At 34.9% G+C, this 23,127-nt stretch overlaps 1 protein-coding gene across 1 annotated transcript in view; it reads left to right on the forward strand.

The window, feature by feature from the left end:
* The window catches only part of NDUFS4 (NADH:ubiquinone oxidoreductase subunit S4), a gene marked incomplete at both ends in the record, with an annotated part of 100,294 nt that extends 78,749 nt beyond the window's left edge, over nt 1-21,545 (forward strand). The window contains 2 exons of the mRNA XM_080718973.1: nt 1,961-2,034; nt 21,442-21,545. Coding sequence (XP_080575099.1) covers nt 1,961-2,034; nt 21,442-21,545 — 178 coding nt within the window. The remainder of the gene's footprint in view (nt 1-1,960; nt 2,035-21,441) is intronic.
* Between the last annotated feature and the right edge of the window lie 1,582 nt (nt 21,546-23,127).

Genomic DNA, 23,127 nt, shown 5'->3' on the forward strand with positions numbered 1-23,127 from the left:
GGGGCATTCGACCTCCGAGCTACAGCCCCTGCCCTGTTTTTGATTCTTTATTTTGAAATCGGGTCTCACTGAGTTGCAGAGGGCCTCACTAAGTAGCTGAGGCTATCCGCAAACCGTGATCCTCCGACCTCAGCATCCCAAATGCTGGGATCACAAGCGTGCGCCACCACGCCCGGCTATATAGTGGGTTTTTTTTTTTAACTATTGTTTCTTATTCTCAAGCCAGTGTGTCTGTCAGCACTCATCAATTATTAGATTATATAATATTGGATCATACTTATGGTGACACTTCTGTTCTCAGTATAACCAGTTTAATTATCAACTGGGAAATTATACCTGCTTTGTAAAAGAACACCAATATGAAATTATCACTTGTTATCAATACTAATATGGCCAGCAATATGAGGTTCTTTTCCTTACCAGGAGAGTTAATGATGGGAATACATAAAGCAGTCAATCACTAGCAGCTGTAGTATCAGACCATGACTTCCAACAGCAGTGTGGGTCCTTGAGTCAATGAGAGCTACTTGCCATATTCTTTTCTGTTTATATTTCCTATCTCTCCTATCAAATTACTTCTGGAGTCTTTCTATATTTACTTTCATATTGCTAAGTGAAGATGTATAAAATGTTGTATTCACCTTTGAAGGATTCCAATAAGCTCAATGTAAATCAAAAGTATTATAAATAAGAAATGCATTCAATACAACATACTGAACATCATAGCTCAGCAATACAGTACATTAAAGTGTCAGATGCTTACGATAATGGACCATGTGACTAACTGGGAACTGATTCACTTCTACTGCCCAGCATTGTAAGAAAGTATTGTAAGGTTTGAGCCCGCAGGGGGCAGGGCCAGAAGCTAGGAGGTGGAGCTCTGTGATTCCGGGAGGGAACCAGGCCTCCTGGGGCCCGGAAGAAGAGAGTTCCACCTCCTAGCTTCCGGCCCTGCCCCCTGCGGGCTCAAACCTTACAAGTATCATATGTTGTTAGCCCTAGAAAAGATCAAAATTACAATTTGAAGTAGGTTTTCTCCTGAATTTGGCTTTGGCACCATTGTAAAATTCAAATATTCTATGTTTAACCATCATAACCATCTATACTGGAAATTCTACTCTTCAGTAATGTTGATGTTGAATTTAGAAGGTCACTCTGAGAATCTTGTGTTTTTTAATTCAACTTTTTTTAAGAGTTTAATAAAATGATTACTTTTAAGACTAGCTAAATGTTTTTGCAATTATATATTATTTGACATTTCATGTCAGGAAATATCCCAAGTTTAACACAGAAAATATCTAACAGTTTTGATTTTTTTTGGTGGTACTGGGGTTCCTGGAAACCCTTCTACTTCCGGGCTACACTCCTAGACACCTATTTTTTAATGTATTTTTTTAAAATTTGGAAACCGAGTCTCTTAAGCCAGCAAAGCTGGCTTGGAACCTGCGCGATCCTCCTGTCTCCGCCTCCCAAGAATGGGGATTACAAGCATGCACCACCATGCTCGGCTGAAATAAGACTATTTCATCAAGAGTTGGGCTGGGTGTGGTAGCATGTGCTCATAATCTAGGAAGTGGAAGGTGAGACAGGAGAATTGCAGGCTCTAGGACAGCCTCAGCAATGTAGTGAAATGCTACAAGACTGTTTTCAAACCAATAAATAAAAAGAATTGGAGCTGTATGGAGAGGTGAAATGCCCCTGGGTTTGATTCCTAATCTTTTTCTCTCTCTCTGTCTCTCTCTGTCTGTCTGTCTGTCTCTCTCTCTCTCTCTCTCTCTCTCTGTCTCTCTCTCTCTCTCTCTCTCTCTCTCTCTCTCTCTCACACACACACACACACACACACACGTTCTTAGTTGAAATCATAGTAGCTGTTTATTTTTCAAAATTTTTATTTTAAATATTGATTTTTTTTAATAGCCAAAGCTTAATATTAAATCCTCAAAAAAAATCTTTCTTACAGGGCAGATCCTTTGTCCAACATGGTTCTAACCTTCAGCACTAAAGAAGATGCAGCTGCCTTTGCAGAAAAAAATGGTATGATTCATCTTTTTCATCTTTTTTATTTCTTCTCACAAATAAAGTTAATATATGATTTTATGTTTTTAAAAGCAATTAGGAATATAAAATTTGGGTCAAAAGAAATCTTTCAGTGTATTTAGTACAGTGGTTTTTAGATTTCTTGACTCCATCAGGATCAACAACCTTCTCCCTACTCCACCCATACACACAAAAGAAGAATTTAAAGTAGATTGCCCGGTATTACATTTTGTAAAAGTTAAAATGCTCTAATTTGAAGTAGGGTCAGGAAATAAAACCACTTATCTAACACCTACCTTGTTTCTGAATCCTTCTGTAAAGTCACTAACATTTGGTTAAACTCTAATTAGATATAAAGTAGCTTATTCCAGTTTTGACATCTCTGTTATTAAGTTCTTTCTTACTTTGAGCCAAAATCTAATGCCTTTTATTCCATCCAATAGCTCTTTAAATACTTGAAATAGTTATTTCTTTTAAGCCTAAGCATTCACATTTGCTTCTTCTCTAGATATGGTGGGCTAATACTGAGGATAATCTCAACTACACAGACAGAGTGTATCAGTTTTTAGGACAGGAAGTTATACAGGTCTATGTTGATTTTGCTGTCAACAAAAATACAAAATGTCTTTTTTTCTTATTTTCTGCTGTTTAGCTGGCACAGTGTAGTGAAAGGAAATATGAAGTCAGACCAGTCTGGATTCCCATCCTTATTGTGGTACTATATGGTTTTGGATTGATTTCAGAGTAGGCTTAAACGATTCTTTAGAGTTCAAAAAGAGTACTCATTTTATGAAGTGGGAATATCTGGTACACTATCTGATACGTAATAGAAACTTGGTAATGATTAGCTCTGACCCTCACCTCATTCCGTCTTGCACTTCTGCTGGTTATCTCCCTTAGATTTAAGTGCACTACTATACATTTGTACCTAATTCACTCTGTTTGGCAATGCATATTAGAAAATGTCTCAAATTTCTTTTCTTTTCTTTTTTCTTTTTTTTTTTTTTTGTGGGTCTGGGGAAGGAACCCAAAGGCATTTGACCCCCGAGCTACACCCACTGCCCTATTTTCTATTCTTTATTTTAAAACAGGGTCTCACTAAGTTGCAGAGGGCCTTACTAAGTAGCTGAGGCTCTCCACAAACTGTGATCCTCCTGTCTCAGCCTCCCAAATGCTGGGATTACAAGCGTGTGCCACCACGCTCGGCTTCAAATTTCACATAGAAAAAAGACACTGAAGTTCTAGTTGGTCAAATTGAATTTAAATCTAATGTACTTATCTATTTGAATGTGATAGTATCACAAGTACATTGTTATTATAAGGCATTATATAAATGTAAAAAGTTATTAGTATTTTCTAACTCATTTAACATATAAATATGGAAGCATTATATTACTCAAGTACTACGATCATAGGCATTTGCCACAATGACTTCAACTTATCATCTAAAATATTTGCTTTTCTTCCCCACTTAGTATTGCATAACTAAGATTTCAAGCTTAAAGCCAGGGTCTAGGGGTATATAGTACAGTGGTAGACTGTGCTTAGCCTGTGTAAGGCTTTAGGTTTGATTCCTAATGACATGCCCCCCTTCCCCCCCAAAAAAGTAAAGCAAAACCTCCTGAATCTGTATCTATGTTGGGCCGCTTTGACTCTGTACCTTTATTTCCTCATGTATAACATGGGAATTACTTTGAAGATTAAATGAGCTAATTAAAGCAAAATGCTTAGAGTATGGCCTGACACATAGGAAGTATATAATAGTATGTAAGTATAGTCTATTATGTTGTTAGTAAAATAAACTTTTAACTTTTTTCAAAAAAAATTCTTTAGTGCAATTTCTTATTAACCTTTTTTGGCAAGTTCTAATTTTCTAATTATATAATTGTTCTCAAAGTGATCAGTCTTTAAATTATTATTTTGATTTTAAATAACATTGTCAAAATATTATTTGGTTTAGAATAATATTTTAATTAAACTGCAACAGTTAGCAAAAACAGTTCTATTAATGTTTTCTATCCTTTCAGCCTACCATATTTTATGTCTGACACCTTCAAAATTATTCATTTGAGATCTGTAACATGAGTTTAATAACAGGAAATCTAATTAAACTGTTAAATCCCTGCTTAGCCTTTCTAAGTGGCCTCAAGCACTGCATGACTACAGTTACCATGTGAGTTGTAGGTGTGAACTAGCCACTGCTGCTGTTGAAATCAGGTGCCTTTCCAGTCTAATTTCTACCTCCCCCCAAAATTGAGGAATAACATCAAAGTCAATAGACAGTATAACTCAAAAAAGCTTAATGGATAGTGACGTAGAAAACTCAGGGTAACAATGCATCAGGATTTTTAACCTACTTTATAACAGGAACTTTGTCTATCATAGTTACTGCTTTGTCCTCAGCATCCAGCACAAAAGTTGACATACAATGGACAATCAGTATCTGGTAAAATTAAAGACATCTTGAAATACATTACTGTACTGAACAAATTGAAGCCACTTTGATCTCCTGAGAAAATCCTTAATAATCATTCCACCATTACCTTCACTACCATACTTGTGATCTGTGTTGTTTATTTAACTTAGTTGTATGTATCTTTAAATAGAATTTCTTGCTTCTTCAGCTATAGTGGACATGAGATCCGAATAAACAGCATTCAAATGTTACAGAATCATAGGGTGGAGGATCTTTTACAATTTCCCCAGTAATCCCCTCCATTCTAATTCACCCCTTGTGGACAGGTGGTAGGTAAACAGTGAGAGGGTCATAAAATTTCCTCTTTCCTCCCACACCTAATATCGTGTGTGTGTGTGTGTGTGTGTGTGTGTGTGTGTGTGTGTGTGTGTGTGTTTACACTCACACTACTGCTATTAAATTTTCAGCTATGATGCTAGAATTGAGTAGTTTGTAATGGAGACCATTGATCCCAAAAGCCTAAAAATAATTACTACTCAGCCCTTTTATAGAAAATGTTAGCTGATCTCTTATTGTCTAAGCCATTCTATATACTACCTCAATACTTGAGCATTTTAATAAATACTAAAACACCCATATTCACTTTCAAGAATCTATATGCTTAATAGGCAAACTCAACTGATAATTCAAAATTCTTCACAATATAAGCTGATTTTTCACCAAAGCACTTAGTTTTATCTCTTTTCTGCCAATCTCACACTTTTCTTTCTCTCATTTTTATCTCTACCTATGCCACTCCAACCTAGTTTTCAGAAAAATAATTGTTTCTTTCTTCCCTCTTCCCCTCCCTCTCTTCCTTCCCTTCCCCTTCCTTCCTTTCTTCCTTCCTTTCTTCCTACCATCCTTCCTTTTTTTTCTCTCCCTTTTCACCTTGCATGTGTCCACAATGCTAAATACCCACTGAGTTCCACTCGCAACCTCTGATCACTTTTTTATTCTTCCCTACTTCCATCCCCCACCTGTACTGAACTCTCTCTTCCTTTTAATTTCCACAGTAGTATGTTCCTTTTTTGTTGCTTTTATAGTATACTGCTACATCTCACTTTTTTAAAAATTGCAGCCAAAATACTCTGTTATATGCCAGTACTGCGTGCCTAAGTTCTCAGGATAGATAAATACAGAATTTGGTCCTCATAGTCACACTGTAATATTTTATCCTGTTATTGAGTTATAAGTACCTGCCAGGGAAAAAAAACAGGTTCCATTTTTTATCTTTTAATGTGCTCAATAAATATCAGTGAATTAGAACAGTAATGTTAGAGTTGTTTCCAACCTGAATGCTTTTTCTAAACGTTTTCTTTTATAAGGATACTGAGCTATAGAGAATTTAACAAGCCCAAGATCAGTCACAGATATCCTAATCAACATGGCCCAAGTTTTTAGATTCCAAATAGTGTTTTCCTGTGATACTATGAAGCTGGTAGAGCTGAAAAATTAAGTCTACATTGTTCAGTATTGTAGCCACATGTAGCTTTAACATATACACTGCAAATGTAAAATACACATGGGATTTCAAAGCCTTAATATGAAGAAAAGTTATTAGTACTTGTATCATATGTTTAAGTAATATTTTAGATATATTTTTTATTTTTATTCATTTCTTTAATGTGGCTACTAAACTTTGAGTCATTCACATATTTCCATTGAAGATCACTGATCTAGAATACTTAGCATTAAACTGAATATATATGTTATATACATAGTTAAATATTTTCTTGATATTCTGTAATTTATATGCGAAATAAAAAAATCTTACCCAATTTGGAAAAGTGCAGTTTTTATACTTTTGGAGAAGCTGTACTCAGGATTGAACCCAGCACCTTGCACAGCTAAGCGGGTGTTCTTCCACTGAGCTATATTCCTAACCCTTGCTATTTTTTGTTTTGAGACAGTCACTAAGTTTCCCAAGCTGGTGTCAGACTATTCTCAGCCTCTTGAGACTCTTAAGATTACAGGTGTGCCTCATCACACCCAGCTTTTAAATCTTATACTTAAGTAATACAGTTCTATTATGAATCAAGGAAAAACCAAAGTTATATTACACATAATAATGAAATAAAATAGTTGCAAGATCTGGATCATAAAGTACCGTTAATTTTATCTTTCCTGTTTCTTAACCATTTTTGTACAGGTCTAGTTTTGAAACATAAGAATGCCTTCATCTCTGAAACTAAGTTTTCTTTCTGCTACTGATAATTCCTAGTAATTATCCTTCTGCTTCTGCCATTTTAACAGCTCTCTCTTTTCACTATACCTAACTTCTTTTGGCTATTGCTTTTCTGAAATTCGGGAGTCAGAAAGAAGAAAAGACTGAATTCCTCCTATTGCTTCTGCTCCTCTCCCCCACTTCCTTTCACTCCCACAACTCTTCTTCCACCCTCAACATATTTACAGAAAGCAAAGAAAATACTTCTGTATCTTTTGGCTTTGATGCAAAGCCTCATCCCCTTTAAGCTCAGCATCTATTCCAGAAGAACTCTTTAAAGATAACCTTTCTTTGTAAAAAGGGAAAAGAGTATCTGGAATTTCCTCTGAAATGTAGATGAACCTACTTTAATTCTTTGTGTACTGAAAAGACCCACCTTTCTCACCCATGTGGCTTTTGTCTTTCCTTGTGTTATGTGAAAGATGGGGAGGAGAAGGAAGCTGCATCATGGAGAGAGGAGGTAGAAGACAGCTGTGGAAAATGTGGATGGTAGAAGGCTGAGACCTACTACCATTTACATGCTAATGAAACCAGAGATGGCTTTTTTTCTTAACCCACTGTTTGATCTGATTTGAAACTTTGTGACTTTTCTCTGCTGTGTCATTTTATCCCCTTTTTCTCATTGCTGTTAGTTGTAAAAACTCTTTGAAATTCTCAAAATAAAGGAAGTTTTACTTCAGGAATAAGATGACAGAGAATAAACTGTGAAAGTACATTGTGTTCACAGTGGATTTGCTGGTGAGGAAAACCCACCTCCAAGGTAGAAAGAAGCAGGGAAGGAAGGGGCAGGTCTGGCCCTGGATCCTAAAAATAAAGAGATCACTGGAAATGCAGCTCAGGAATGAGAATTCTCTCAGAAATGAACACCATCAGTTTGGTTTGGACTTCAACCTTCTTTAACCTCTTATGAGAGAGAGTCTCAACCTCACATCCATTTCGATATTAAAAGATCACAATTAATGGACAGCCTCAGCCACTCCTTAGGCCCTTTGCAACTCAGTGAGAGCCTGTTTCAAAATAAAGAATAAAAAATAGGAATTGGGTTGTAGCTCAGAGGTAGAATGCCCCTGGGTTCCATCCCTAGTAGTACAAAATAAAAAAAGATAACTTTCAAAGGAATCATAACTCTTATACAGATGGAAAAATGCAAGTAAAAACACTTATTTCACTCATGATATAAGAGAACAAGGGAGATGTTATTACAGTACAGATTTATGTAAATAAAATAAAGGAATTTTTAGGAGAATTGCAAATAAAGAAAAAAATTGTTTTTCTTTGGGGAAGAAGGGGTGTCAAATCAGAACCAGTAGAACACAGGACAGAATTCATTATTTGCATTAGTTATGTGCACCTTAAAAAGAATTGCCAAATAGCTGAAAGACAAGGAGCTGAACTAAAAGTCTGATAACACTGAAGGAGATTATGCTAAAGACAATATCCACCCATATACTTTCTTTTTACTTTTGCAACTGCCTTCCTTATGTTGCCCAGGCTGGTCTGGAACTCCTAGGTTCTAGTGATCCTCCACCTCAGCCTCCTATGGAGCTGGGACCATATGCATGTGCTACTGCCCCCAGCTGCATTTTCCTATTTTATAGGGAAAATTTCAGAGAGATTACTTATGATCACAAAATGATTGGTGTGTTCTTTCTCCTGATTATTTAGATAGGTATAGCAAGAGTATTAATTTGTTATATAAGTGTTCTTAAGTTTGCTTTATTTGAAGTTTTCGTAAGGAATTTCATATTTTTTTAATATTCTTCAGGTTAGGAGACTAAGCCAAGAACTTGCCACCCCATTCTTTCTGCAATACCTATTGATTTGGGCAAATCCTTCCTTCTTAAGGTCCTAAAAATATTCTAAGGCTACTTGTGTTAGGCTGGGAATCTTACAAGCCAGGTACCTACCAGGCCACTTTTCCTAGCAGGACTTTGTAACTCTTGGTCCCATAAAGTCACCCTTTGTTCCTTAAAAATGTCTATTTATATCTGATTAAATGAGTATCATTCTCATATATGTCATTACAGTTAAGGCCTTAGTCCCATAATCATCATCCCAAATTACATCCTATTAGAAGGATGACAGATTACTATTAAACATGTGCAAATAATACCTATATAACCATGAAAATAGGAATATTCAATAAGGAATCCCAAATTCTAGATGGGTCATACAGGGAAAATGAGATATTATTTGAAGATGTTTCAGCTTACAGAGCAGACTGTAGAAAATTATATTGAGTTTTATCTTGAAACAAGGTCTCACTAAGTTGCTGAGGCTATCCTTAAACCTATGATCCTCCTGTCTCAGCCTCCTAAGTATTGAGATTATAGGCATCTGCTACCACACCTAGCACCTGGGTATAGTCTTTTTTATCTGTGGAGCTCGGAAATAGTTTTCCTTGAAGCAGCATCCTGGCCTATAGCTGACTGCAAGAGCTCTCAGGGAAGCTTCAGAGTGAAAGGAAAAAACCTGTAGATTATAAAAGATTTAAAATACCAATAATTTTTTAAATGAAATTTATGTATTTTTAACAAGAATAACTCAACTTAAAATCAGTTTTAAAATGTAGAGAAATATCTGTAAATGTACTCATTAGAGCCTGTTTTCAAAGAAGACAGTGAATAATTTTCTAATTTATAAAAATGGATGAGCCTAGTATAGGAGCAAACAAGTATGATAATAACTTTCCTTCCCATTATAAGTTTCACAGCCAACAATCCTATAACAAGACAGTTTAATGAGAGAAAAGCACAACAGATTTATTTAATTAGTTTTATCAAGATTCAAGAGCCTTCAGAAATAAAGTCAGAAGGACCCGTGATGCATTGGTTCAGTGAAAAACTGATAGCTGTATAGAAATGTGATTGGAGAAAAGGAGTGTGAGCTAAGGTAATAGACTAAAGAAGGAACAAGCAAAGCCTGTCTGTTGAGCTGCTTTTTTGCCTTTGTGTGGTATTCTGTTCTCTGGGTATAGCACAAGACCCTTTTAGAAAGAGGGTCTTACGATATGTCACATAAGTTACATCAGAAAATTTCATTATGGCTTGTTCTTATACAGAAAGGCAGGGAAGGTTTGAGTAATAAATATTTTAAGGTGTTATGGCTAATTGGGGGAAAGGAGTTTAGTTCCTATGACCTGTCTTGGTGAAGAGGAATTCTAGTGTCTGTCCTGAAGGAGCAGGTTAGAAAGATCTTGTTTCTGACCCTTTCTTTAGTTCAAAGTACTTAGCATGCTAAAGCACTATATATTCTGAGCCCCGATAGTAGTCTTTAACAGAGAAAAAATAATCTTGAAATTTGAATATGCCAAACATAGTAAGAATATACTAAAACTATGAGGAACATCAAGTGAAAAAATTCAGTTGAGTCTAGAGTAGATCCTAAATATCTGTATATTAGTAAAATTATCTAATTTTACTAATTAGATAAAAATTTTACTAATTAGATAAAAGCTGTACAAGGTCACTGATAAACTGAACACATCATGGACAGTGAGGGCACTGACAGATCTCTAGGAACTTAACCATAGATCACACAATTTCAGAAAGACTTATTTGAATAAGATTTCAATCATCCAATTTAATGTCAGAGTGACTAAATACCTCTTCTGACTTGAGATTTCTTCCAAAGCTCCTTACTATTCGAGGGGCCTCTACAAAGATAATTTTATTATTTATTTGCTTGCTTGTTTGTTTGTTTGTTTATTTTGCTGGTCTGGGAATGGAAACATGGAAACCAGGGGCATTCAACCTCTGAGCTACACCCCCTGCCCTACTTTTTATTCTTTATTTTGAAGCAGGGTTGCAGAGGGCCTCACTAAGTAGCTGAGGCTGTCCACGAATCACAATCCTCCAGTCTCAGCCTCCCAAATGCTGGGATTACAAGCATGTACCACCACGCCTGGCTGCAAAGACAATTTTAGGTGAAGTATACCTGAAAGATTTTACATTTGGAGGGGAGGGAGGGAGGGAGAGGGGTGGGGGAGGGGAAGGAGGGAGGGAGGGAGGGAGAGAGAGAGAGTGTGTGTGTGTGTGTGTGTGTGTGTGTGTGTGTGTGTGTGTGTTTTACTGGGGATTTAACCCAGGGGCATTCTACCTCTAAGCTACACCCCCAGCCCTATATTATTTTTTATTTTTGAGACAGGGTCTGGCTAGATTGAAGAAAGTCTCATTACTTGCTAAGGCTGTCCTTGTATCTGTGATCCTCCTCTCACCCTCCCAAGTACTAGGATTATAGACGTCCAACACCACACCCAGCTTACATTTAGAATTTAATTTGAGGAAGGCAAAAATCAAAACTTGTAAGCGTAAGGATATAGCTGAATAAAAAGTAAAAAGTTGTCAGGACATGTGAACATTTAGGAAAGATCATAGATGCACCCGAGCATAGAAGGTCACAAGACTATCAAGAACCTTAGTTCTTACATAAGTGACCAGGAACTTTAAGTCAGCATAAGCTTATAACGTTGTGATAAGCCAGAACCTTTGCATTCTAAGATGAGATATAAACAAGAATAAAGATGTTATACACGAAGACAGTAAACTAATGAAACAAGCCTAGCAAAACTGAACAAACTTTGCTAAGATTTTGATACATTTCATAGATTTTCAGACTTGTTTTTTGCACATCCTAAAATCCAAAGTAAATAAAATTTTCTTTCTCCAAGTCTTAAATAACTGTCCATTCAGGTTTTATCTTTTGCCATCAGTTTTTCTTTCTGGCTCAGTCAGGACCTAACTGTTCTCTTTTTCCCTTAACAAGTCACATCTTGTCACTTTGATTATAGTTATTTCATTATCTGTAAAGTTATCTTTCTGACACTATTTCTCTTAGCAGAATTTTATTCATTTATATTAAAACTTTGATTTCATAAAAAACTGGAATAAGTGAAAACTTAGACACCAGTATTTTAGTCAACTAGTATTCAAATATATGTAACAATACTTTTTGTAGCCATGTATTCTTTATATTCCAGCTTCTTCATATGGTAAAAAATGAACACATTCATTAATAAACTTAAAGCTGCATCTCTTGGTAGCATATAAAAATCAGAATCAAAACTGTATAAACTTAAATTTTGTTCTAATACCATGTTCATACCTTCTATAACAAAAGATTAAAAAGAGAAAGCACACAAATTTAACATAAATTTTATGTGGCATGACATGAGAGCCTTGTTTAATGTGACAAAGATTCCCTTAACAAAGGGAATCTGTATTTTATACTAATTTGGTTAACTAATACATAGTTGTGCAGAAGTTTGATTGGCTGGAGAGGGTATGATCTAATAGCAATAAGCTAGGAGAACATAGCTAGGCCCATTTGTTTAGATTATTCTGTTTCTCTGTGACATTCCTTTCTTCTACATAGAGGACACATAGGGTCTTATGCTTTCTTCCAGAGAAAGGCCAGATCATTCTTTTATGGCCTGCTTGGCCTGCTTGACCAGACAAGGGTTGGGGTCAGAGTGACCTTACTACCTCTGCCATTTACTCAAATGCCATTGTGCCATATTTGTGGGTAATGTATTCTGAACCCCATCATAATCCATGGCTCCATTTTCAACTTAGAAATTATGAAGATACCTAATAAATGTCTATTAATATCTAAGGTTTTATATTACTAAATAATTATGGAAATTAATTTTAAGGTAATATATTACAGAACACAAATAATTACTATTAAAAATGCCACAATATCAACAAAGTTTGAATGGAAAGATAGGAGAGAAGGAAGGCTGATCTTGATTAATGAGGGTCTACATCTGAATATGTGTAAAATTATGAATATGACATGGTTAACCTGGACAACCATTGGTGGGAGGGGGGAAGGGAAAACAGGGGTGGGGGGAGAGGGCACCAAATATAGTTTAAATGTATACCATTTATGTTCAATAAAAAAATTTGTTTTAAAAAAATGCCAGAATAATTTCTCAATTTGGTTAAAATACAAATTTATAATTTCACGACAATAAACTAAATAGAAGTAATACAACCTTATTTCATCAGGAAACTCATACCTTTAGGAAAAACATATCAAAGTAGAATAAAAAGCACTTTTGTTGTTTTGAGTCTGTTTGTTTTGGTCTTTGGTATTGAACCCAGGGTCCCTTTCCATCTGAGCTATATCCCGAGCCCCTTTTTTTAATTTTGAAACAGGGTCTAAGTTGCTGAAATTGGCCTTAAACCTGTGATCCTCCTTTCTCAACATCTCAAGTACTGGGATTTCAGGGCTGTGCCACCATGCCCAGCCTATGTTTGTATTTTAACATGTTTTTATTTTCACTGATAAGTCAGAGAAAACAGTTGTTTCTATTAAAAAAAAATTAAATTAGTCCTGATTGCCAAAGATTTACTTATAATATGTGATTTTGAATTCTTAGAATGTTTGCATTGATATCTATAAGAATACTTTTTAAATATAGTATGTTGAAAGTATTATAAGTTCAATTTTCTTGTTTCCTGAGAATTTTAATGTTACATAATTTATGTAACAACTTATATTTCCCTACAAACTAATTAGAACAGAACTCCTTAAGGGAATTTTATAATTTAATTTATTAATGCCATCTGGAGGTAGAAAAACATTGCCTACACAGATGATGAGAAGTAAAGGCTTTTCTGAATTACAAATAATTGATAGAAAAACAGTCACACGGTTTATAACTTTAATTCTAAAGTTTTAGCTATGGGTTAATAAACACAGAATTGTGAAATTTACTGGTTCATACCAAAAAGCTGTTCTCCTTTCAGTGAGTATAAATTCTTAATTGATTTGTACCCAAAATAGAAAAGACTAATAAACCAGATTCTCTGTCTTTTCTTACCCAACAGAGAATAGATGTCTGTAAACTATTAGTTTTTTACAGGGATCATCAAATGGTCAGGTTGTAAAATCAGTTCCCAATTAGTACAAAATCAAAGTTAGGAAAACAGAATCAGCAAAATCCTCTTGTTGCTTGGGATTTATCTCATGGAAATAAGAAAAGATGTATGTGGGAAATGAACCTATATTGAAGAATTTCCTTTACTCCTGTGATATAAAAGGTACAGTTAGAAATTATAACCAGTTCAAACAAGTCAAGATAGCACAAATTTATATGGGCTAAAGAATGTTGAGATAAACTGCAAATGGAGATAAAACTGGTTTTTCCAGCTGAGGTCAGTGAGAAGGTCAGTTCAATCACATGACAGGTCAGAATTTATAAATCTGTTGATTATAGTTGATTCGCCATGATTATCAAGTTCTATAAAGACACCAGAAACACCAGATTAGCAAATACTGAACAGTTGCTTCTAGGGAAATATGCACTTGGTTCCCACTAGCTGTGGTCATTTCCTTTCATCAGATGACTAATACTAAATTTGTTTTATATACTTCTATTTAAAAATACATCTTATTTTTAATATAAAATGTTGATTCATCAACATTGAACTTGCAGCATACAGCACTGTAACTCATGCTGGAACAAAGCTTATCTGACACCCATAATTGGCATATCCCAGTCATCTTCTGTTTAGAAACACTAGACAGCATATCAGAGAGCTATGCTAGGGAGCCGTTTTAAACAGTCAGATCACCAACAATAAGCACAAGAAACACAAAAAAGTGGCTCCAGACAGACCTTGAAAATTATACTTGTTTACAGTGGGAGAGCTGAAAAAGGGCAGAGCATCACTTCATTTGACCTTAGCTGGGAACATGTGCATCAGACAACGCAAATTTTTTGCCATTTCTTGCATATCATAAATGACCACAGGAGTACCATGAGTATTGATTTTTGTGTTACAAATAAATTTTAGTGAGTAGGTAATTCACCAATAATGAAGAATATTTGTAACGAAAAAAAGGTGTTTGTTTATCTAGCTTTTCCTCCCAAACCCTAGTCACGGGGTGGGAGGAGGGGAGAGAGAAATTTGAAATAAATTTTCTCTTAATGGTTATAGATAGTGGTTTAGTGAGCTTTCTAGTACATATGTGTTAAGTAGTATTCTGGGATTTCTTATGCATAGCCCACACCCCAGACCAGTTATATCAGAATATCTGGGAGTGATTTTTTACTATTTCTAGATAGTTTTTTTTTTCCAGAAAAAAAATGTGTCTAAATTTATAACAACTGATTTTCAAATGTACTTTTCGAACACAAGGCTACAGTAATTGATTAATATCCTGATTGGTTTTGTGGCAGATTTTGAATACCATGGTTCCAATTACCGCTTTGGAAATAAGAATGATAATACTATATAGCAAGTATACTATTTGTAGAGATAAAATTAAAGGGGAACATTGACTATTACAAATGGATTTTCAGATTTGTTTTTTTTTTGGGGGGGGGTATTGTTGGTACTGGGGATGAACTTAGGAGCTAAGTAGCTTGAGGCTGTCCTTGAACCACATCTGCTGGTCTCTGCCTCTGCCTCTGCCTCCAGAATGCTGAGATTAATAGCCTTTTTATTTTGACTTAGGCTGGCCAGGGAACCTGCAGTCTTTCTCTGCCTTCCAAATACTAGGATGCACCCAGCTTGGTTTTGTTTGTTTGTTTGTTTAAGAGGTTTTAGAGCTGTAGCACATATAAGATATTAATAATTCAATAAATATTTCAGGTACCTCATGTTTTTACATTATTTGCTTGTTTGAATCATATATAATGTTCATGGAAAGAAATATTTATTTATTTATTTATTTATTTATTTATTTATTTATTTATTTACTGTACTGGGGATGGAACCCTGGGGCATTGTACCTCCGAGCTACACCCACCAGCCCTATTCTTTTTAGTCTTTTTAGTTTTGAAACAGGGTCTCGCTGAGTTGCCAAGAGCCTTGCTAAGTAGCTGAGGCTGTCCAGGAACCACAGTGCTCTAGATTCCACCTCCCAAATGCTGGGATTACAAGCTTGTGCCACCACACTTGGCCTAATATTTTTTAAAGGAAGACCTCAGATACTTTTAAATCATTCTGAACCTTCTTTCCCTCAGTACTCATTAGATACTCAGTAATTTCAAAGTAAATGGACTTTTGAGGGGAGTAAGTGGGTACTTGGGCTTGAACTCAGAGACATTCTACCTCTGAGCTAGACACCCAACCGTTTTTAGTATTTGTTTTATTTTAAAACAAGATCTGGCTAAGTTGATGAGGGTCTTTCTGCATTGCTGAGGCTATCCTAGAACCCTCAATCCTCCTGTCTCAGCCTCTCAAGTACTGACTGGGATTACAGACATGAGCCACCATGTCTGGCTCAAAGTTAAAGGGACTTTTAAGTATTTAAATTCCTGAGAAAGTATTATCCCCTCCCACACTTAAATTACATATTAGGTGTACGCTTTGCTTTCCTCCAAGTGTAATGTTGGTACATAGCTGGGAAGGAATCTTGAAGCCTTCCAAGTACCAGTGCGTATCATTTTAGCTTCCCAAAACTTTGCTTTCTAATCCCATGCGTTGTTGAGCAGTAACTTCCAGTTATGTCACCTTGACCCAAGTTATGCATTGGTTCTTGTTCTAGCATAAATTATTAAATTCTTCCAAGCTGTGTTAGGGTTTGTGATTATAGTATTAAAGGAGAAAGAACTTTCACAGAATCCAGGGTTACTAGAGATAAGACATTTCACAAGCCAGTAGTAAGAGAACTGATGAGTTTTTATGTATTTTGTATAACTGAACCATAAATGAAATGGTTTATAAATAAAAATGAGTAGAATTAATTTTCTTTTCTGCCTCATATGTATAAGCCTTAATTACCGTGGTTTGTTTTGTTCAGGGACATTTTCTCTTTTTGGTGTTTGAAAAGATAGCATCAAACAGTCATTGTAGGAAACAGAATATCCCAACCACCAGGTAGGGATCTACAACATAAACTGGGGATATTTCTTGCAAAAGAAATTGGGCGTTGGATGTTAATAATCACATTTTAAGTTTACTAGAACATTTTCCAGAGGTGCTGCTCATATACTATGGCATAAAGTTCAAAATATTCTTGTGAAAGCATCCCAGTGTGTGAAGCAGCAAAAGGCACCAGCCTCTCAGCATTTAGGTACTGGTGGTTGGACTTGTGGCTAATCCATGCCATATGGCTCCTGCCCTTAGTGGGAAGTGATGGCAGCACTGCAACATTTACCCCATCCCTGGGCAGCTGCCTTGGACTCCTTTGCTTTGATCTTCTTCTGTTGCACAGCTGGGAAGAGCAAGGGGTGGTTTTGAGTGTCCTAATAAGACAACAAATGGGACCATTGTCCTAGACTACGCCTTCAGATTCTACGTAAGCATTCTTCAGAGAGTACAAGTGTTTTCACTTTTTCATGATCTCATTCAGATATATGTTATTTCTTTAAAAAATAAATTTATAAAAGATATTCTTAGAGAAATTTAAATATTTCACAAGGTTTCATTTCTAAATGTCTAGTCTCTGATTCTTACAAGATAGATTACACTCTTCCATTTTACAAGGAAATTTCAAATGGGATGTAGAAAAGATCATTTTAATTAATGTAACTTACCCATTGTCTTTTCAAGTGTTGTTTTCTTAGAGTTATTTTGTCTTTTTAGCTAAAATTCACTGCTTGTTCTAGTAATCTGTACATACAAGTATAGTGAAGTCAGTAAATGTGTTCTTCCAGGCACTGTAAGATATACTTTGGAGAAGGATTCTTGGAAATGTTATCGTATTTTTAACAATATCCCCAAAAGGAACAACTTTTATTATAATATATGTTCCTATAATTTATGTTCCTCTTATTATATGTTCCTATATTATAGAAACATTTTCTGAATGGAAAAATCCAAAAAGAAAGTCATTGTATTTTGGGAGAAGAGGTACATGCAGTAACTGGGGATTGAATCCAAAGGCATGCTACCACTGAGCTCCATTCCTAACCCTTTATAAAATTTTATTTGAGACAGAGTCTCACTACGTTGCCCAGGGTGACCCTGAATTTAGGATCCTCCTGCTTCAGCGTCCCAAGTCTCTGGGGATTGTAGGCATGTGCCACATGCTGGCCTATGTAATAGTTTCAGTCTCTGAATTGCCATCAAATTTCCTTATACTTATTTGCTTTTACTTAATTAGAGAAGCATGGTTACTTGTTCAGCTTTGGCAATAAAGTTATTTTCTGCAGAAAAAGTGTGAGAGAGAAAATATTTTTCTCTATACATACTAACAATCTTGGGTGGTTGTATCCAGCTATAGAGATATTAGCCAATGCAGATTTCTTCCATCTTTTTTGTTTTCCACAGAGTGCTTTGCCCATCCACATTCCAATCCCTATTATGACACTTCTGTTTATTGTTGTTACCATCAAGAGCATCTATAATCTGGCTCACAATTCCCAGGATAAAACCAAAGCAGTTGTTCCTTTATGTGTATAAAACTCTATTCTCACATTTCAGTGGCCCTGACAGCATTTTAAAATTACATAAGCAGAACTGATTAAAAGAATATATATGCTCAAGTTTTTTATATAGCAAAAAGAACTTGTCAGGTAATATTTTTGTGTAGTTCTAATTCCTGAATATTTCCAAGTCCAAGGACATTCTTATTTCTGCTGTAGTTCCTCTTATGTCTTTATTGAGCTAGAGAGTATTGAGAGGCAGTTGAGGATGGAGATCATAAGTTCCCTCATCCATCATTTGGCAAGAAAAGATCATAAAGGTCTCAGATAACTTATCAATGACCATTATAACCAGACAGAAATATACTACAAGCCATTTCTTTAATCACAGCGGGGTGGGGTGGGATGGGTAGACTTCCTATAATTCCAGGGATTCTTAAAAGTCTTTATGAATTTTTTAAACAATGTTATAGCATTACTCAGATTGAAAGGAAATAGGTAAAATTAAAATTGCAATTATGATATTTTTAGAGAGGTTGAGTTCTTTTTATAAGGTGGTTCGGTGCATAGTTTAAAAGTCAATCTGAGTAGCCGGGCATGGTGGCGCACACTTGTAATCCCCGCGCTTGGGAGGCGGAGACAGGAGGATCGCGCAGGTTCGAAGCCAGCCATGCTGGCTTAAGAGACCCTGTTTCTAAATTTAAAAGTATAAAATAGGTCTGGGAGTGTAGCCCGGAGGTAGAAGGGCTTCCAGGAACCCCAGTACCACCAAAAAAACAAAACAAAACAAAAAAAAAGCCAATCTGAGTTAAAATCCTGACTTTGGCAGTTACTAGCCTGTGACTTAAAGGCTTATTTTCACTATGCTTTATTTTTCTTTATAATTAAATATAAAATTAAGGCATACATAGTGCCTCCCTCATAAGCAAAGCTATAAACTAAAACAAACAAAACCTCTATAAATTTATAGCACAGGGCCTAAAACATAGAATACTACATCGGGCATACTCCTCCTTCAGGGCCTTCATGGTTGCTGTTCTCTTTGCCTGAAAGGTTTTTTCATATAGCTTATTCCATGAACTCCTTCAGGTCTTTACTTAAATGTTACTTTTCCAGAGAGAGAGGGCTTTCTTATCTACCTCGTACTCATGAGCCTATGATGTGTGTTTTTAATTAGGTATTACTGTATTAAAAGCTAGTATATTTAGTTACTAGTATATTTATGCATTTACTCACTAATTTCTCTTTCCTAATAACTTTAGGAAGTTTGGAAATTTTTTTGTTTTATTCATTAGTTTACCTCCAGTGTCCTTGACACAATTGGCAGTCAATAATTATTAAGTGAATAGCAAATGTTAAGTATTTTCTGTTATGCCTGCTTTATTGAATTTTTTGTAATTATCAGTATTATTTGCTGATTAACATGGGAAATGCTTGAGAAGTTCATAATGTTCAAGTTATCATCAGTTCACTCCAACAATTTACTTACCCAAACCCCTATTTAACTATCCAGTGCATTGCAGATTAAAAATTTAATGTGTTCCAATGTGATATAAATGCACTTACATCTACTTTTTATAGAAAACATGTTGCTAAGTTAGGAACTGGAATTTAAATTCTTTTAGGAATTGGATTTTAAAAAGAATAATAGTTTAACATTTATCAAGTACTAAGGATAAACCACAAGAAACAATACAAAATAGGGCACAGTCTTCAGAATCAGACTGTTTAAATTCTGATTACAACTCTTCTTAGCTGAAAGACCTTGTACTAGTTAGCCTCTCTGACATTTGATTTTTATTTACTCAGCTGTACAAAGGAATAATGATAATTTATACAAAGGTTTTATAAAAAGTACCTTTCTTACAGAGCTCAGTAAATGACTAAGGGCCCAGTGCTTTCTCAGCACTTTACATGAATCTTTTTAATCCTCATGACAACCATATGAAGTAGGTACTGTTCTATGCCTTTAGTAAGTTTTTTTTTAATGAAAATAACTGCTTGTTAATACATTTATTATATCAGGTTGGGGTCATTTAAGCTGTAGCTTTGTAATTTTTTTTAATGAGTAGGAAAAAACAGTTTTTCTATTCTGAAGGTAAGGTTATGTTGAGCAAATGAATTGAGTCATTTTCTATCTCATTTGATGTTTAATTTGCCTTCCTGTTTCCCCATTTCCATATATCTACTGAACCTTCTTTGAAGATTAATGGAGTTCTAGTAATACAAATAATAAGTCCTCCTATAAAGTAATTTAAAAGTTTGAAGTACTGTGGGAAATAATTTTCGTTTTTGGACAATCATGATAGTATGCTTTTGATGATTGAGTTTCATGGTTTTACTTTTGTGGCAAATTTAATTCTAACTAAGGAGTTATTAAGACATAAGTTTTGTGGCAGCAAGTACTATATAGTTAGAGGCATTAGTATCTTTAGAACATATGAGATTAAGAATCACAGTTATTTAAACTATGTAATATTGGGTTTGGATATTTTATATGTGACTACCATGAAAGTCCTGAGATAGATGAATGTTAAATTGCAGAGCTGGGGAAATGGCTCTTTATAAAGAAAAGTAAAAGTTATAGGGATCTAAATTTAGTCTGCCCCCCCCCCTTAATTTTTGGAGGACTGAAGAGTAGGACTTGAAGTATATAAGGACATAAATAAATCCAGATTTCAAAATTATAACATACTGAAAAAATTTTGGAGAGAAGATAGAAACTCTTGGGGAAAGTAGACAGTTTTGACCAACCAATGATTCTCATTTTTTATGTATAAAAATCTGGAATTGAGAGTGAAAGTACAGCTTCTCATGCCCCACCAGAGGAGATTCTGATCCAGTGGGCCTTTGGTCTAAGAATTTGCATTTAATAATTAAGTGCTTCCATGTTACATTAACTAATGAAGATAGCCTTTGATACAAATGGTGTGTATGTAAACATACATACACATTTTCCCTCTATCATTTCAGATGAGTTCCAAACTCTTTTACAAATACCAGATTTTAGAACACTGAGATGAGTTATATTGTTCAGTGTTCCTAATTACACTTATTAGAGAAGTCACATTTTAGACCATATGTGATATCTAAATTCTAAATAATACATAGCATCATCACTGAGCAAAGAATATTGGGCAAAGAGAAACCAGGTTCCACTTTTAACTTAAGATATGATAAGTCATTTTCAGGTAATGTTTGGACCCACTTTTCATACAGAACTATGAAGAGAACCAATTACCGAGTATATTTTAGTTGCCTTGATACTTCTAATGATAAATGAGCATTAGATTATAAATGTTAACCCTATTTACTGTGTCCTTCAGATATTATCTTTTTGTTCCTACCTGTCTTTTTACGTTTTTGATTGGTTAATTGGTTGTTATTTCCCTCTAGGATGGAGCTATGACATTGAAGAGAGGAAGGTTCCAAAACCCAAGTCCAAATCTTATGGTGCAAACTTTTCTTGGAACAAAAGAACGAGAGTATCCACAAAATAGGTTGGCACTGACTATATCTTAGTGCTTGACTGTGAAAGTCAGCTGTGTTATATTTACAGTCCATGTATATCTCTTAATCTCCTAATAAATTTGACCTTTAAATTACAGATACATTTTGTGGTTTCTACTTTAAATGTTTTTTGATGTGTCAGGTTGAATGATGTTACAATTTCCTCCATAATCTATTTATTAAAGGGAATCCTTGAAACCAATGGTAACCTTAAAGTTTTATGCTTGCTTTTTATAGGCATTCAAAAATTAATAGTGTTTATGAGATACCAAACATCATTACTAAAATACTTAAAAATTGTTCTGTTAAAAGTAGAGAAACACATGATTAACATTGCAATCTGATCAACTTTTACCTTTATTGTTGAAGTTCTCTTCTTTAATTAGAACTTTATATATTTTTAAGTTTTTATGAAACTAAATGAATTTTGTTCCATACAAATTTCTGCCATCAACACTTTAGGATTGTAAGGGATTCCAGTGAAGCTTTTATATTCTTAGGAATTGACTTATAAAAAATAAAAACCAGTTCATTGTTGGGGATTTTTAGTGATACTACTTTTTGAGAATTATAAGTAAATACATGTTTTTGTTTGTTCATCATTTAGGTCATACAGTATGAACTATCAATTACATGTTCTTGTTAAGCTCTTTAATAAACACTTTATATACTAACCTTCATAATAACTGTTAGGTAAGCACTATTATTTCCCAGATTTTGCAAAGCCATAAATCAAGGCTTTAAAGGATTATATAACATGTTCAAGATCACACAGATCCAACTTGCCAAAGCTGGAACTGACACCCTGTCTGTCTTTAAAGCCCATACTCTTCATTACTGTAGTTACAAAGAAATAGGCTTGATTAATGACAGATGATTTCTTTGGATTGTTAATGTGTTCTGTGTTTTTTAAAAAGTTATATTTTTTTACAAATTCATTTAGTAAGAACACTAATAGCACATTGATATAACTCAACAAGAAAATGCATTAGAGTGTAATTGGATAGCATATTGTTGGTCCTTTTTCAAAATGTTAAATGCATGTTCCATTTAATTCTAAAATATCTACTTCTAGGACAACAGCCTAAGGATATACACAGAGATAAATATACAAAGATTTTTATTGCAGAGTTGTTTCTAAAATTTAATAAATCTAATAAACTATTTTTTTATTTATTTTTTTGGCACTGGGGGTTAAACCCAGAGGATTTTCTACCTCCAGGCTATACTCCAACCTATTTTATATTTTATTTGGAAACAGGGTCTCACTAAGTTCCTGAGAGCCTCACTAAGTAGCTGAGGCTGGCTTTGAAACTGTGCGATCCTCCTATCTCAGTCTCCCAAGTGCTGGGATTACAAGTGTGTGCTACCATGCCCGGTGTTAAACAATTTAAATGTTTATTAAAGGAGGAAAAGAATTATATGGACTGCTATGTAGTTATTTAAAAATAACAAATATTTGTATGACTTTTTAGGAATGATGTCCAAGGTGTATAACTAGGTAAAAAAAAATAATAATAGATGGCATATGTGGGGTGAGGTGGGGCAACAAATGCTTTCATACATATGCCT

This window comes from Muscardinus avellanarius, assembly GCF_963383645.1.
Source record: "Muscardinus avellanarius genome assembly, chromosome: 1".
NCBI lineage: Eukaryota > Metazoa > Chordata > Mammalia > Rodentia > Gliridae > Muscardinus > Muscardinus avellanarius.